The sequence below is a fragment of the Molothrus ater genome, chromosome 19 (assembly GCF_012460135.2).
Source record: "Molothrus ater isolate BHLD 08-10-18 breed brown headed cowbird chromosome 19, BPBGC_Mater_1.1, whole genome shotgun sequence".
NCBI classification, from domain to species: domain Eukaryota; kingdom Metazoa; phylum Chordata; class Aves; order Passeriformes; family Icteridae; genus Molothrus; species Molothrus ater.
Genome location: NC_050496.2, coordinates 5,013,381 through 5,029,423, shown reverse-complemented (window position 1 = coordinate 5,029,423; position 16,043 = coordinate 5,013,381). Strand labels below are relative to the sequence as shown.

At 43.9% G+C, this 16,043-nt stretch overlaps 1 protein-coding gene across 6 annotated transcripts in view; it reads left to right on the top strand.

Moving 5' to 3' along the window:
* Positions 1-16,043, top strand: part of UNK (unk zinc finger) — a 45,551-nt gene that overhangs the window by 24,281 nt on the left and 5,227 nt on the right. The window contains exons 8-16 of one of the 6 annotated variants that reach the window (XM_036394363.2): positions 1,740-1,882; positions 3,150-3,197; positions 4,055-4,255; positions 8,422-8,490; positions 9,164-9,338; positions 10,477-10,578; positions 12,081-12,269; positions 15,168-15,265; positions 15,774-16,031. In XM_036394363.2, coding sequence (XP_036250256.1) covers positions 1,740-1,882; positions 3,150-3,197; positions 4,055-4,255; positions 8,422-8,490; positions 9,164-9,338; positions 10,477-10,578; positions 12,081-12,269; positions 15,168-15,265; positions 15,774-16,031 — 1,283 coding nt within the window. Of the gene's footprint in view, positions 1-1,739; positions 1,883-3,149; positions 3,198-4,054; positions 4,256-8,421; positions 8,491-9,163; positions 9,339-10,476; positions 10,579-12,080; positions 12,270-15,083; positions 15,266-15,773; positions 16,032-16,043 lie in introns of all 6 variants that reach the window. The other 5 variants (XM_036394362.2, XM_036394367.2, XM_036394364.2 and 2 more) reach the window with 5 other exon arrangements.

Genomic DNA, 16,043 nt, shown 5'->3' with positions numbered 1-16,043 from the left:
ATGGAAAGCTTCTGACCAAGAGAATTTAAATGTACAGCTGCAAAACCAGAGCTTCTGTGAAGGGTTAACTTTGATTTCTATAAATCTGTGCTGGTGGGGGAGGTGTTGGCAGAGCTGGAGGCAGTAGGTGGCCTGTAGGACTTAGCCTTTAGCTCTCACTGCTCTGTCTCTTGAAGGATCTCCCTCTGTTCCCTCTCTCCCGCTCAGTTCTCTGGGTTTCGGTTCAGGAGAATGGAACTGGAGAAATCTGCTTCTCTTCTGTGCATGGATAAACTACCTAGCTAAATTGCCAAGTGTCATATCTTAAAAAGCTGAAGATAAAATTGCTGATTGTAAATAATTTATTGATTCATTTAGAAAAAAAAACTATTTTACTCTTTACGAAGTTTTACTTAGAGTTTAAGTCAGGTTGGAGAAGAAAAATATGCAGCTTTTTTTTTTTTACTGCTTTATCTCAAATCCTCTTTTCTCAATAGCTCCCTGACTTATAGGGCATTATTTCAATCCTCAGTTTAATCAACTATAAACTAGTGATGCAGTTTTGGTTGTGGAAGTTCTACCTGCAGGTGGTCCTAACATTCATAAATAATTGTTAGTTCCTGTTTTAGGGCTCCTCCTCAGTTGTTGCTCTGCAATCTCACTGCTGAATTTGCAATTATTAGAGCAGGTTATTCACTAGATTGTTCTATACTGACTCACTACATGGCCTTGAGAAAATCTCTTTGTTATTTGATTATCCTTTGTAAATGAGAGAATTAGTAATTGCTGCCTTTGACAAGGAATGGGGAGAGTGAATTCCCTACAGGTTGTGCTGTTCCTTTTATAGGAAGCCTTGTTGACAAGCAGTAATTATAGCTGGAGCTGTGGGCTGTAATGGACCAAAACACAGCAGTGCAGCTACACAGTGGGATCCAACAAGCTTTAGAAAATGAAATCTTGATAAAGAAACAGTGTTTAGCAAACTTCCTTGGGTTTAATACAGTATTTTTGTTTAGGAATGCCCTACTCCTAATAAGATTACTACACTTGATATTATATTACTCAGAGTAACATTCTGTGGCACTTAGGTCCTTCCAACTTGGTTATTTCTTGTGCTGTCTTATGGATTTGTATCTTGTAGTCCTTCCTACAAGGTCAACAAGGACAGGCCAAATGAAATTAAAATAACAGGAGTCCATTTATTATATCTGCTCTTAACCTGAGTTTTACTGATTAATAGCAAGAAACCAGCATTTTGAAGATATTGAAATATAGATGTAGTGTCAGTTCTATCGTTTTTATGAAGTTGCTGAGTGTTAGATGTAAATCCTACAAATCTACAGCATCTCTACCTTCCAAACCAGTGACACTTTTTTTTGGTAATGATTTGTACTGAGCAGATGGAAACTTTAACTCCCTCAGCTAATTATAATGCACCCATCAACTCTGTGCCAAGCAAAGAAGGAAACTCTGCTTAGTTCAAGAGAGCTGAATGAATAACACACAATTCATGCAGGGAAGATAATTTTGGAGCAGCATTAATGAGCAGCACAGTGTGTATGTGATGACAGTAAAAACGTGAGGAATATTAGATAAGCAAATGAGCCAAATAAGGTTTCTTCTTACTTCTACATTTATAAGTAGGTGCTTGTGGAGTATTTTTTCTCTCAGGAGTATCTGGGTGTTCTTGTTCCTAAATGTTTTGTGCTCCATGGCAGTGGCTGAGCTTTGAGGGTGTCCCTGTGCTTTGTCTCCCGCAGAGCCGGCGCTCAGCGAAGATTTGCAGCAATCCTCGGCCGTGTCCAGCCCCACCCAGACAGCACCTGTGATGTACATGCCCTCAGCAGCTGGGGACTCTGTTCCAGTCAGCCCTTCCAGTCCTCATGCCCCAGACCTTAGCAATGTATGTAGTCCTGTGGAGAAGCCTTGTCCATGTTGTGCAAATCTGTGTTTCTCTGAGTCTCTGTTCTTTCTCCCAAGAAAAGTACCCCAAAGCCCAAAGGATGAGATTTTTCTCCTAGTTCTCAGCTCCATGCTTTTTAGAGGGATCTGGTTTTTTGGAACATACATTCAGGGGCTTTAGTATTGTCATCTCACATATAAAAATTCCAGGCCTTCCTTTCTGTGCAGGGTTTGTTGATGTACTTTCAGGAGAGTGGAATACATCCGCACATGCAGTCCAACTCCTTCCTGTTTGGAGGTACATATTGGGCTCAGCTTCCAAGACCTATAATTGAAGGCTGTGAGCCAACAGCCTCTAAAGTACATAACTACAATTGAGTTTGTTTACATATGTAATCTCAGAGCCTTAGCCTGTGCATATTGTGTGTTGCATTATAGGATATCCTTAGTTCCCTCCCTCTTGTACTTCTGGAGATAGCTAAACTCTGGGATATGTTTCAGTAATGCTCCCACATTGTTGGTAGTTAGTTGTCCATACAAGAAAGGAGATGTCTAAGTGCTGAGCAGATACTCAGAGTCAGATTAGAAACCCATGGAATGCTAGACTACATTTTTTCTTAGCTTTTTCTTTTTTTTTTTTTTTGTTAAGTCTTTCCTGTTTGTACTGCACTTGATAAGGTGTGTAACCTTTTCAAATGGTTGGCTGAGGTTTTGAGAAGGTACAGTGACATGAATTTAACTCATTTGAAACTGGTCAGACTGAGGTGAACTCATCTAGGACCTCTGCTTTATTTTATTCCCTCTCTTTGAAAAGAGAAGCTGTGTTTGAGCCAACCTAGCACTTCATAGTTGTCCTGAATTGGATTGGGGGTAGAATTGCAAACACATCTTGAAAAGTCTGGACATAATATTGTCTCTTACTAAATAACACTGGAAAGCAATAAAAACCCCTCCATCTTATGAAGGTATTGTTTAAATTCACTGAAAAACTGCAGGGCAGTTGAAGATATCTCCTTCTTTTAGGCTGTTTAGGTCTTGTCTATCTCAAGCTCTTAGTCTTTTAAACAGCCTTTCCTAATCCTTGGATATGTGCCAAATGGCAGCACATGTCTGTCTATGACTTCATCACTCCACAGGGCATCTGCATGTAGCTTGCAAACAAATATGGCTTTGCTGGTGATCATTTTACATGATGAATTAATCAGAGAAAAAGGTCCCTGTAGCAGCCAGCCTCACGTGGCCTGTTCTGTTTTGTATTTGTACTGTAGGTGTGGAATAAATCAGGAACTCTGCCAACTAGCCCCACCTCCACCACAGTGAGTAGTTATCTTTGTGACTGTAGGGAAGCGTGGACAGCAGAATGTCTGTATAAAAATAAAATAAAAACATTGTAGGCTGCTCCTTTTTTTTCCCCCTAATGCCAGCCCAGACTGTTCCACATTTGAATGTGTGATGTCTGAAGCACAGTCGTGCTTGCCAGGGGAGGCGAATAATTATTTGTCCCAGAGAAATGGGATATTTGTGTTCATCCACATTCTCTAAAACTCAACTTCTTTTGCTGCTGTCTGTGGCTTCATCTACAGTGCAAAACTAGCCTTGTTGCATGTGATTGTGATCCCTGGTATTAGTCCAAAGAATGGAAGTGTTGGAAATCATTGGGTTTTTTTAATGCAGCCGTTGATACCTGACTTGTGTCTGCATTAAAGCTCTGAGATTTCCAACGGGAAAGCAAAAAACAGAGTATTACATATAGCTCAGATATGCCTGACTGTTGTGACTGCCACAGCACCTTTCCAGGTTCCACACCACTACCCAGAGTCAGACAGGACCCACTGTAGCCTAAGGAAAGAGAGGAGTGTTGTGGTCATGTTGGGAACCTGATCAGTCACCTCTGAGGCCTCAGGAAGAAAAATGTCACTAGAGCTGTAGGTTAGATTTTCCAAGACTGCACTCCAAAGTTTCAACAATAAAACCATAATCGTGGGACTGTGTAAATTCAGTGGAGCTTTTTCCTGTCTGTTTAATGAGTGTTTACTGGAAGCTTGTATGGTTGTGTTGGCTGTCAGTGTAATCAATCCACAAACAGTGACGTGATTGAACCCTTCCATGGATGCCTCTTTGAGCAGTTCCTGCTGTCTGGCTGTTCTTTCCTGACACTTGTTCCCTCTGTTAGATTCTTTGTAGGAACAGCAGTCTTGGAAGTCCATCTAATATATGTGGGTCTCCTCCTGGTGCCATTGGGAAGCCCCACAGCTTGGAGAGCATTGGTTTTCCTCCAGACTCAGTCACAGCAGCTGGCAGCTACAAGAAAGCACCGGGGTTTGAGCGAGAAGATCAGGTTGGGGCCGAGTATTTGAAGAGTTTCAAATGCCAGGTTAGTGGGGAATATTGGCTGGAAGAGTTGGGGGGATAAGAAAGAATAAGAGATTGCCCAGTCTAGCTTGAATGGAGTTTTGTTTCTGATGGAGCAAAAGTGGGAAAGCACTGTTCTCATATGAGCGCTTCTCGATCTCTGCTCTTGTTTTCAAGTCTCCCTTCCAGCCTCTTTCATCTCACATCTGGTCTTGTCTCCCTTGCTGCCATCACACACCGAGTCTGTAGAAGTTGAGCTGCTGCTTGTTTTCCTAACCCCTCTCAACTTCTGTCTTGTTTTGACCCTGGGTAGCTTCCCACATCACTTCTTGCTCTTTCTTTTTCCATGTTTAGGTCCTTGCCAGGAGTTGCTGTGTCTTTTGCTGTATTGTCTCATGGAAACTCATCCTTCCTTCTGTCTTTCAACTCCAAACTCTTACCTTGATCTCCATCACTTGGTTTGTCCTCTGTTCACCATTCCTCTGGTGTACTGAAGATGTCATGTTAGTTGTCTCTTGCTTCTGTGGCTCATTCTGATCATTCTGATCCTTGACTCTGTCCTGTGCCTTCTGTATTAAATTAGAATTCCTCATTCTGATCTGAAGAACCCTCTGAATACTACCCAGCCCACATCTCTTAATGACATTCCCTCTTATCCCTTTTGGATATCCCACTCTTGCCTTGTTGCTTCCTTAGTCTTCTTCCTGGTGTCATGCTTTATTCATGCTGCTCCCTAGGCCTGGAACAATCTCTTCAGCTCTTTTGCCACGCATGAGCTTTTCCACTGTCAGTTTATTGCTGTGAATTTCCTTTCTTGGTGTTACAATTAATAGTTCATCTACATCACCCCTTCCAACCTGAGCCCAACCCAGAGCTTGGGTTTTTATTTCAGTTTTTATTTCTCACTGGGTTGGTAATTTTATCTTGATTTAGGGGGAGGGGAATAGTTACTTGTATGAGGAGGTTGCTGCAAATGTATCTCCTGCAAGTTCTTTTGGACAAGAGTATAAAAAGGCATAAGAATACCAGGTCTGTGTTGCCTGAGAACAGAGAGGACAAGAAGTGCTGCTTTCAGCCTGGCCATGTTTTCACTTTTGTCTGTGACATTAAAGAAGTCAGTCTTAATGAGCCTGTACTGCTGTGAGAAAACTGTGGAAATATCCTGTCCAGACAAGGTCTTGCATAAAGTAGTTGAATTTAGCAGCAGACTCCATGGGTTTTATTTATTTTTATGGCTTTGGGAAAATATGGCCAAGCTTTGCAGTAGGGCCAGTCTTGAGCACTGTTTAGTCTAATTAAAATGATGCAGTGACAAATCCAGATTAAGCTATATGCATGTGTGCTCTCTTATCAATGCTCCCTTTGTCTGGCCTAAGGGGGATGTGCCTTAGGAAACTGCAAATTGATGCAACACATCTTTGGGGGTAAAGAGCAGAGCATGCTGTGATCTTGGCACTTCTTGCAGGCACAGCAGCTTGTAACAGTTGTTTAGAAACAAAAGGAAAAACATGTCCTCCTTCTCTGTGGCCTCTGCTGCAAAGGAGGAGTGAACCCAGAGCTGAAGGACTGAGAGAACCCCTGGCTGCTGCCAGCAGAGGCAGGATGCCAAGGAGGCCCTGCTTTGGAGAAAATGGGCAGCAAGCCTAAGCCAAGGAGAAAAGGGATGGAGCATGAATAGGACTTGTAAAAAGAGGGCCAGAGGATGAGCATTTGTATCTGGAGTCAGATCTGTGCTATGAAGATACTGTATTCACATAACTGCTTAATTATGTGCTTTAATTAAGCAAAACCTTGTGTTAAATAGGAATAAATAGCTATTAAGGTATAGACAGAAGTAATCACAGTTGCCTTATGCTAGGCTTCTACACAGAAGATTAGGTGTCTCATAAGTGTCCTGATTTAATTTTACTTTAATCCATAATTACTTAGTTTTAAAATTCTACTGTAATTCCCTTTGGCTGCAGTAGGCACCAGAGATTCTCAAATACCCCGTAAATTAGATCAATAATGAGGCATTTAACTTTGTCAGCTCCTGTGTGGAAATGTCAGAGGAGACACTCTGGCTCAGTTCTGCAATGGCCTTGTCATTTTTCCCCTGTAGAATTTATACAAATAGTTTCTATCTTATTAGAATGAAAAATGCACCTTCTGTCTTAATAGATTCCACATAGTTTATGGTAAGGCTGAGCCAGCTGTTAAAGCTAAAAATACTTTTCCCAAGTCCCAGAAGATTTAGCAAGCTGGAAAAATGCTGGCTGCACTGGAAGGACTTGAATGCCACAACCAGGAGGTGTTCCCAAGTCTTGACACACAGCACAGTAGGTTTGTTCCATGCTGGTCAGAAAACATTTAGTTTCACTCAATTTATGTCCCTTGTTCTCTTCCCTGACTGCAACAGAGGGAGCTGGAGAATTGCAGCCTGTCCTTTGAACATCTGTCTCAATGTGTGCCCTTTCTAATGTTATTCAGAGCTAAAGGAGACTGCCTTAGTGGTGACATTTTGTTTGCTCTATTTTTCCCTTGTGTTGTGTGAATTCCAGGCATTTGGAATTGGGGCTGACTTGGAAATATGTTCACTTTTCTCCTCCTTAAAGAAAAAAAAAAAAGCACTTCCAGTAAGACTTAACTGCAGCAGAGGCAGCTCCCCAGGCTGGCAGGAAGCCTCTCAGTGGGGGCACGGCTGCCTGTGTGCCCTCCCCTCACTGCTGACGTCTGAGATGGCACATTTTGTGTTCAGAGTGTCAGACAGGGCAGGGCTGTGCTGGCTAATGCAGCAGCAGCCTTATCAGACACTCCCAGAGGCACTCACAGAGCACAGCTCTCACTCACAGAGCAGAGCCAGCCCATCACCAGCTCCTGTGTTGTGAACATGCTCAGGGAAGTGTGAGAGAACACTGCAGGAGTATCTTTGTGTCCATCTCCCAGCTGCCTGTCTGGCAGGCTCTGACCTCTCTGTCTGCCCACAGGCATAGAGCTGAGCAGAGAAAATGATTTAATGAAGTAAAAGCAAGGGAGGAATTCTTGCACTGCTCTTTTGCCTGTCTGGTTACGTCACCCCTCTCCAGCAATCATTTATCTTTGGCATGAGATTGTTCAGCCAAGAAGTCAAGGGCTATCACTTCAGCTCAGGGTGGTGCCTCATGTGCTGCTGGTGCACACCATGCCTCAGTTTCCTGCAGAGATGGTGCCTGCCTGGATTTGGGATAAAAACCAGGCTTGCTTTATGGCTGGAATATGTCTGTGTTTCACACTGGGGGGCTGGGGAGTGAGTAAACAGGCAGGGCTGACTCCCAGCACTTTTTTGCTGCCTCTCTGTGCCCAGAGGGTGGGATTGATCTCCCTGTGCCATGTCACAGCATGGGAGGAAGGAAGCAAAGCCTGCAGACAGACTGACAGGCTCCTGAGGCCACTTCCCAGCTGAATCCCAGCAGAACTGACTGACGTTGCAAGGCAAGACAGTTGAGATCCATTAAAGATATAATGCTGAAAGGACCTTAAGCTGAATTTTTAGCCTGGATAGTGGGATTCCAAATGTGTATTGGCATTCATGCAGTTTTGCAATTCCAGACAGCCTTGGCCTCACTTATGTTTTCTACCTTTGAGCTCTTATGTTAATGGATGAGGGGAGGATTTTTTGTAAAGTTAGTTTGATGATGTTGCTTTGAAAATTGGTTAGTTATCGCTGTGTTTTACTTTGCAATCCTAGCTGGGAACTGGAAAGGTTTGAGGGAAAACATAACCTACATACTTTTATTTTCCCCAAACTGAAAAATATTTGCATAATATAATAATGCAGTGTGCCTCCCGCCATTTCTGGCCCTTCCTGGGTGTTAGATGCAGTAGGGCTGATGAGTTAGTTATAGCAAGGCAAAATAATTCAGTTTTGATCGTGGTTCTTAGGATGTGCTTTGTGCTAGCAGGGGTCTTACAGCAGCATTAAAGGCAAATGTCACTGTGACAAGTCTCTGCATAACTCTAGGGGTGATGTCTTGCTATACAGAAAGCAAATGACTTGGAATGTTTTCAGTTTGCTGTGCTTTTCCTCTCCCCAAATTCTCCAGTGCCTTGGACAGCCCAAGAGAGGAGTGGACTGTGTTTCCCATGGCCTCTCCAAAGCCAGCAGCCAGCCATTTTTAATTTTGCTAAATAATCCCTCTGCTTATCTTTTGTTTTGTTTCTTTACTGCAGCAAGCAAAAATGAAGTCCCACTCCCTGGAACACAGGAGCCAGGAGCAACCTTTGTTACAGCCCAAACAGGTATGGAACTGCTGGCAGGGCTCTGAACCCAGCTCAGGGCTTCCAGCACCACAGAGAAATCTGTGGATCCAGACAGCTCTGCAGGGAGTAAATAGCAGTCCAGACACCATTAGGGATGCTCAGCTGGAGGGATTACTTTATGAAGATGGGATGATTTGCTGGAGGTGTTATTTGGGAGTAGTTAGACCTGAGTGAATTCAGGGTAGATACATAGGGCTGGACTGTGCAGGAGAGTCTTCAAATTACAGAAAATTGAGCTGGAATGGATCTCTGGAGTCATCTAAGTTCAAGGATTTGGCAAAGGGAATTTAATATCAGGTTCTAAGTCGTGTGTTGAACTAAGTCTGACTGAGTGATTGTGTGGCCTATGGCTGTGATTGCATGCAACCTGTGGGTCACAGGAGTTAATTCTGGGGCAGCCTGAAAGATGTTTAGAATACTGGGGAGGGGAGGGGGGACACAGAATGGAGAACAGTCGACAGAAATTAAAGAAAAGCTGTTAATCTCTCCCCACCCCCAGCCCAGTGGTAGCAGTAGCCATCTGTCAGGTTGGAAGCAGGCAGGAAACAGGTTTGCTGCTGGCATTTGGCTCCTTCCTGCACGTTTCTGAAGGGGTTGTTCTAGAAAGATGTTTTATTTCCTACCTCTTTCGCTTTCCACACTCTTGTTTCAGGACATCCTGGGCATTCTCCCAGTGGGGAGCCCACTGACATCCAGCATCTCCTCTAGTATCACCTCCAGTCTGGCTGCAACCCCCCCGAGCCCCGCCGGCACCAGCAGCATTCCAGGCATGAATGCCAATGCCCTTCCCTTCTACCCAACCAGTGACACCGTTGAGTCTGTCATAGGTAACTTTACCTTTTTCACTTATGAAAGTAGGGCTTCCTCAGCCATGGATCTCCAGGTATGAGACTTGGAGTAACCTGGATGTTCCAGTAACCTCCAGTTTTCCGTGTCTGTCAGTCCTGGCAGATTGCTGAAGCTTGTTCTGTGACTGTGACACGTCTGATGTTTCCTGCAGGTCATTTGGGATGAAATTCACCCTTGGGACCAACTGAAGGCCTCTGAGCCACTCACTCAGAATGTCACATGGTGTAAAAGGGCCTTAGCTGTAGCTTTGTCAAAGTGACAAAGAGATCTTGGAGTAGGCAGGAAATCACAGGAGCATTTTCCACAGTTACAACCCCTCCGTTCTAAATGAGAATTTTATAGCCAGAGCTACCACCAGGTAGATTGTAAGGACTTTGCCCTTTGTAGAGTGTAGGACAGAGGCTGTAAGAGAAAGGAAAGCAGGAGAGTCCAGAGAGTGGAATCACTCTTAGATAGGCACAGGCTTTTTGGTCACCTGTTTTTCTTCTTCCTTTTTTTTCTTTTTTTTTTTCCTTTTTTTAATTAAATGTAACGTTTCTGAGGTGATCTCACTAATTTGTTAAAAATAATAATAGAAATGAGTGGGCATGTGTGGGATGGAATTATATTGATCATCATTAGTGATGAGGCATGTTCAAATAGATATAACAGTTTCAGGCATTAATAAGCTTTATTTTACCCAATATGAGAACCTCAGAGATGTTTTTCAAGTGTTCCCTTCTCCTGGTATTTCTTTTCCAAGTGGCTTTTCAGGAAAGCACGGACAGAGCACAAACCAGACCCAGACATGCCATAAGGCAGTGTTCCTGTACATAAGGAACAGACTTAAAAGAACAGTTTGGGGAAGACTTATGGGATCTGCTGTTAATTAATCAGATTTTTGTTTTCATATACCCTTTGGGAATACTTTAAGACAAAAAGAAACAGGTCAGGTGAAAGAACCTGAACTGAAAAGCTGCCCATGACACTTCTGCCAAACCATCTGAGAACAGGATGGAGATTAGGGCCCTGAGAGGTAGCAAGCACAGGCTCCTCTGCATGTAGGCTCTTTGGGCCATCCTATCTCTTGAAGTTGTTGGTCCTTTATAACATAATTGGTACCTCTGTGTCTGGCAGAGTCTGCCTTGGATGACCTGGACCTGAATGAATTCGGAGTGGCTGCCCTGGAGAAGACATTTGACAGCAGCACAGTGCCCCACACGAGTGGCATCATGATAGGTACATGAAAGCAGCAGAGCTTTCTTTATCTTCTGCCAAGCAGTGTTGCCCAGTCACCTCAGTGGAGCCAGCCCAACCAAGCTCTAAAACCAGTCCCAAAATGACATTGGTTAAAACAGCAATTACAACAAACTCTGGCAACCCCTGAGCATCTTTGAAGTGAGAGCTTGCCCTTACTGACTAGCAGAGCTGAGCTGTTGCCATTGGGCCCAGCTGTCTTGGGGATGTTTCTTGAGACTGAATGGGACCTGCCTGATTTTTTTTTTCCTTTTTTTTCTCCTTTTTTTTTTCTTTATTTTTTCTTTTTCTTTTTTTTTTTTCTTTTTTTTTTTTTTTTTTTTGAATGTGTAAGTGGACTCCAGAAAGCATCTGATGCATTTCAAATCAGGCCAAATTATAACAATTTGCATCTTAAGCAGAAAACTCTCCCTAGCTGTAACAGGAAACTCACTGACCTGGTAATGCCATCCATCTGTCAGTGTCATCATGGTCTGCTGATTTGGTTCCTGTAATGTCTGTCTCATTTTGATACATGGAGGTAGGCTAAGGCCTCTTCTACCTGTCTCTGATGGGTGTCCAGGGAAAAAAGAAATGTCTCATAACTTTTTTGGAAGTGGTTGTAGTTTCTGGCTGCCCTTGCTGTGTAAAGCAGCTGTTTCAACAGGAGCTAACTGGTTGTCTGAAGGTTTCCAAGGGAACTGCACTGCCTGGAGCTGTATTGAGGTAGGAAAGGACCTGTGGAAAGAATATTACTTCCACTTCCCTGGCAAAGATTAGAGCCTGTTGGAGGTTTACTGTCCCTGGCTGCTGCCAGCCCTGCTGCTGCTGCTCCCCACCTGCAGTGCCTTAGGGATCCTCCCTTCTCCCTCTCTTCACATCAGGCCTGGGTGATACCTGGTGATCTTCTAAGGAGGGACATAGATGAGGAGAGAGCAGGGCTGAGATCTCCCTAAATCTGTGAGTGGCAGGCAGAACAACCTCTGGTGTAAGGTGATGTCTTTTGTGGTTAGGCTTTTGTTTATTTGGGGTTTTTTATTACTGATAGATCCAGGCACTCAGGTATGTGTAGCTACAGCTAGTCAATGGTTTTTAGTGGTTGAGGTCATGGTGGTCTTCTCACTACAGGTTGTTTGGAAGTATAAAGGCAGAGGCACATGTTTTAGAAGTGAATTTTTCGTGACAAAGTATTTCACCAGATACCAAATTCATCTTCTCTAGACTGACAGGGACCGAGCTCTGCTCAGAAAACCTTTTGTTCCTTTGGCCACTGAAAGAGTAATCCATTGAATTGTGGAGGGTCCTAACCCATGTGGGTCATGGGATGGCAGCTTCAGTGCTCCTCTTAAAGGCTGAGCGGGGAATGAAACCTCAGAAGAAGTGGAGGGAATCCTGAGGGACTCAGGGAGGAGAAAGGGAACCTGACACCTCCTGCTCTGAACTCCTGCCTGTGTCCACACCTCATGATCATACATAGCCATCCTCTCTGTGTGTTCTTTGTCCAGGTGGGAGTTTGCTGCAAAGTTCTGCTCCTGTAAATATCCCCGGGTCCCTTGGAAGCTCTGCCTCCTTTCACTCCGCCTCTCCTTCTCCACCGGTCAGCCTCTCATCGCATTTCCTCCATCAGCCCCAGGGACACTTAAGCCAGTCAGAAAACACTTTCCTGGGGACATCAGCTTCTCATGGATCATTAGGTAAATGCACAGTGTGTGTGTCCCATGTACATGCCTGTCTGTGCCATGTAAGTATTTTCTTTTCAGTTGGCTTTAATTTCAATGTGTTATTTCACTGCTGCCATGGATCCCTTCTTCCCATGAGAACAGCAATGGGACTAGAAGCTGTTTCACCAAAAGTCAGCTAATACCTCATGAACAAGGGATCAATTCCCTCTACTTTCCTTGTTTCTAGGCTGGGAAAGTGGGGCAGATAGGTTAATTGCCTTGCTCTGATGATGCCTTTCAAGAAAAACAGCTCTGCCTTTTCCAGCACCAGCAAAGTGGTGCTTTGATGAGATTTCATATAAAACTCAGAGCTGGGTCCTCAGCTTAGCTCAGCTTAGTTTAGGTAGGAATTGCAGTTTTCCCTTGGGACTGCTTGTGGGCCAGATTGGCTTCTGGGAGCTCTAGAGCAGGCCTGGGCCACTGGAACTTTTTCTCCTGTTTGACACTCTGCACCAGTTCTGCAGTGTGGACTTTCCAAAAAGTCAGTGTTTCAGTTTTGTCCCCTTTGCTCCTTCCCCTCCTTGAGGGCTTTTCTCCTGCACGAGGGACTGAAGGAAGAAAAAATTACTTTGGAGCTTCAGCTGTATCAGGAAGAACAGGGAATTTAGCCAAATTTAGAACAGGGAATTAGTCAAATCTGTTTTATTATCAAGACATGGGATTACCTTGAGAAATAAAACTGTTTGGCCTCCAGGCTACAGGGACACCAGTTCAGCTCATTTCTGTTTGTAACAGTAAATATTAATTCTCTCTATTGATGCTAGACATAAATGCCTCTTAAAGTCTGAGATACACTTTAATCTTTAATATTAAGCTTGACCTAATAAAATTATTACATGCTTGTGTAAGCTATTTCTGCATGCACTTATCTGTGTAACTGCATCCCTTGTTTGCACAGCCCAATCCCATGCTTCCATGCTTCCCATTGCTGCTTGTTAGGCTTTAACAGCTTTTACAATTACTGTAATAAAAGACATCAGAGGCCATCTCTGCTCTTAATTAGGTTGAGGCTGGCTGTTTGTCCCAGTTTTTGTAAGGAAAGGAAAAACTACTGTTTCAGAAGAAATGAATTATGTTTATCTTGACTGTGTATTTATATAAATAAAAAGCCAAAAATTGCAGGAAATTCACAAATGCATTTTAATAATTTATTTATAAAATATATTTTTCCATAAACACAACAAATCCTTTGCTGGGGTTTTGGGAAGATATTTAAATAATATCTTGGCAGTTGGCAATCATCTGTTCCATTTAACTTAGTGAATGCACATAACATGTCAAATGTGTAGTTATCACTTATTTGTATTGAAATTGAGTTAAAAATACCTAGTTCTGGGCTGGTTTCCACTGTGCTAGGTGCAAAATGTGCAGAGAAGGCTTTTCTGCCCAAAGGGGCTTGATACTTCCAATGTGAAATGAGAACAGCAGATGGAAAGAGGGAGTTACAACAAATTACAATATCAGCCTGGTCAGCACTGTGGCAGAATTTGTGGCTTGCCAGCATTCTGCTTAATGCTGGATTCCCATTCAAGAAAACTCAGGTTTGAAAAATAAAATGTGAGTTGGGAATCCATTAAAACTTCTTGCTTTAATCTGAGCACCCTTCAGAGCAGCTGAAATGGATCTGTGGTAAGTGGCCTGAGCCAGCAAAGATCCCTTGCTGCTCTGCTGAATGAGTTCATGTGCCTAAGCCCTTGGTGAAGACAATTTTGTCAATATTTGTGTCTTGGCTGGGAAGTCAGTGGTGCTGGGACAGACCTCAGTGAGAGGCTGTTGATTCCAGGGTTCACTTGCAGGCACAGTTTAGCTGCTGTGAGATCAGAATTATCAACTGCAGCTCGATTTAGGAATATTCCCAGCCACTGGTGAGCACCACTGCATGAAAATGACTCCCACATCAAACTGGAGCAAACTGTGTGGGTGAGAGTCCACACTCTGTCTCAATGTTACCTTTTCCTGCTAGTTTTCCCCTGAATGCAAGTGTGGGTACCTATTTTAAGTGAAAGTTATTGAAAGAGTATGAACATTGGACTCTGGAAGAATAGCCAGTTTTGTCTACAACTGATATTCTACTCCTTTGTCTCCTAAGCCTTGAAATTCTTCCTGAAAAGAGAGTTTATTTGAACAAGCTAAAATAGGGAAATGGCTGATTAGTTTTCTTTGGTGCTGCTCGCTAGCTCAGTGCTAGAATTCTGCAGAGGATGAAGCAGATACAGATACTATTGTCTCTACTTGTTTATAAACAGGATTTTCCAGTTCTGTTCCTTGTGTATGGAAACAGCAATGACTTGAAGCATTTTTGTGACACTGTTTGGAAGTGAGGCTCTTTTCTCAGCCCCACACTGAGGAGACAAAAGCAGAAATTTCTTAGGGTGTAGGGTGAGAGAAAGCATCAGCTGGGCTCTGTGAACCAGCTCTGGTGGCTGTGCTGCACTGAAAATTGGGAGGTAGAAGCAGGACAGGGGTTCCCCTGAAAGAAGGGGCATTTAAGCTGACAGTCAGCTCTGCTGTACAAGTGATGCTTCTGAAAACAGCCTGATTGATTCAAGAGTTGCCTGCACTCAGTGCCATGGTTCCTCCCTGTATCACTAAAGATGAGGGCCTAATACTGTGAAATTTCCCTATAAAGTCTCTCTATGATGGACTCAGGGGGATGAAACTGATTCTTAAGATGAACTTTTTATCCTATTTGCACATTTATGAATCCTGGATTTCACAGGGTTAGGGAGGAAATGGGGAAATTGCCAGCACCTGTGACATAACCCTCTCTATTTCCCTGTGAAACAGGTTTAAATGGGATGAACAGCAGCATATGGGAACACTTTGCTTCGGGGAGTTTTTCGCCCAGTACCTCACCTGCATTTCTGTCAGGTCCAGGTGCTGCGGAGATGGCACGGCTGCGACAGGAACTGGATGAGGCCAACAGCACAATAAAGCAGTGGGAAGAGTCTTGGAAACAAGCCAAGCAGGTACTTGGGCAGATCCTGGGATTAGGGAGTGTATAGCAGTGGAGGGTGTCAGTCTTCAACAGGCTCTTTCTGGACATGGAGGTGATGGACAGAGCTGTAGGTTTTGCAGGTTCTCAGCATTCTTTCCTCTCCCTTGGAAATCACCAAATTGCTTGGCTTGGCGTGTTCAGGTGCTGAAATTGCAAGGCCAGATGTCACAACAGATGCCCTAAAGTGTTTGACAGTCTCTCAGACCTTTGATCCATGATAATTTATCAGTATGCAAAGTTCATCCCCTGAATGCTGTGAGCCAGATGAGTAGAACCACAGCCCAAGCAGATGGAATATGTGGAATGAGCAGTGCCTTGAAGTAAGGCTCCAAACACGTTTCAGAATTTGGGAACAGGCCAGATTGGTCAGAACTGGTGTGAGGAGTGTATGGAAATTGATAGTTTTGCCTGAGTTTCTCTTTGGAGACAGACCAAGTTTTCAGACTGCTTCTTTTACCCTCTTTGGTTGGGACTTGCAGGCTTGTGATGCTTGGAAAAAGGAGGCAGAGGAAGCAAATGATCGCGCCAACACAGCTAACATGGAATGTGAACTGGCCCGGGAGCAGAGGGAAGCCTTGGAGCTGCAAGTGAAGAAACTGCAGGAGGAGCTGGAGAGGATCCACACCGGGCAGGACCCGCAGTTCCTGCGCTCCTTCTCTGACCTGGAGACGCTCTCGCTCTCGTCGCTCTACACCCTGCAGAAACAGCTGCGGGCAAACCTGGAGAAAGTGGACAAGGTGAGTGCCAGG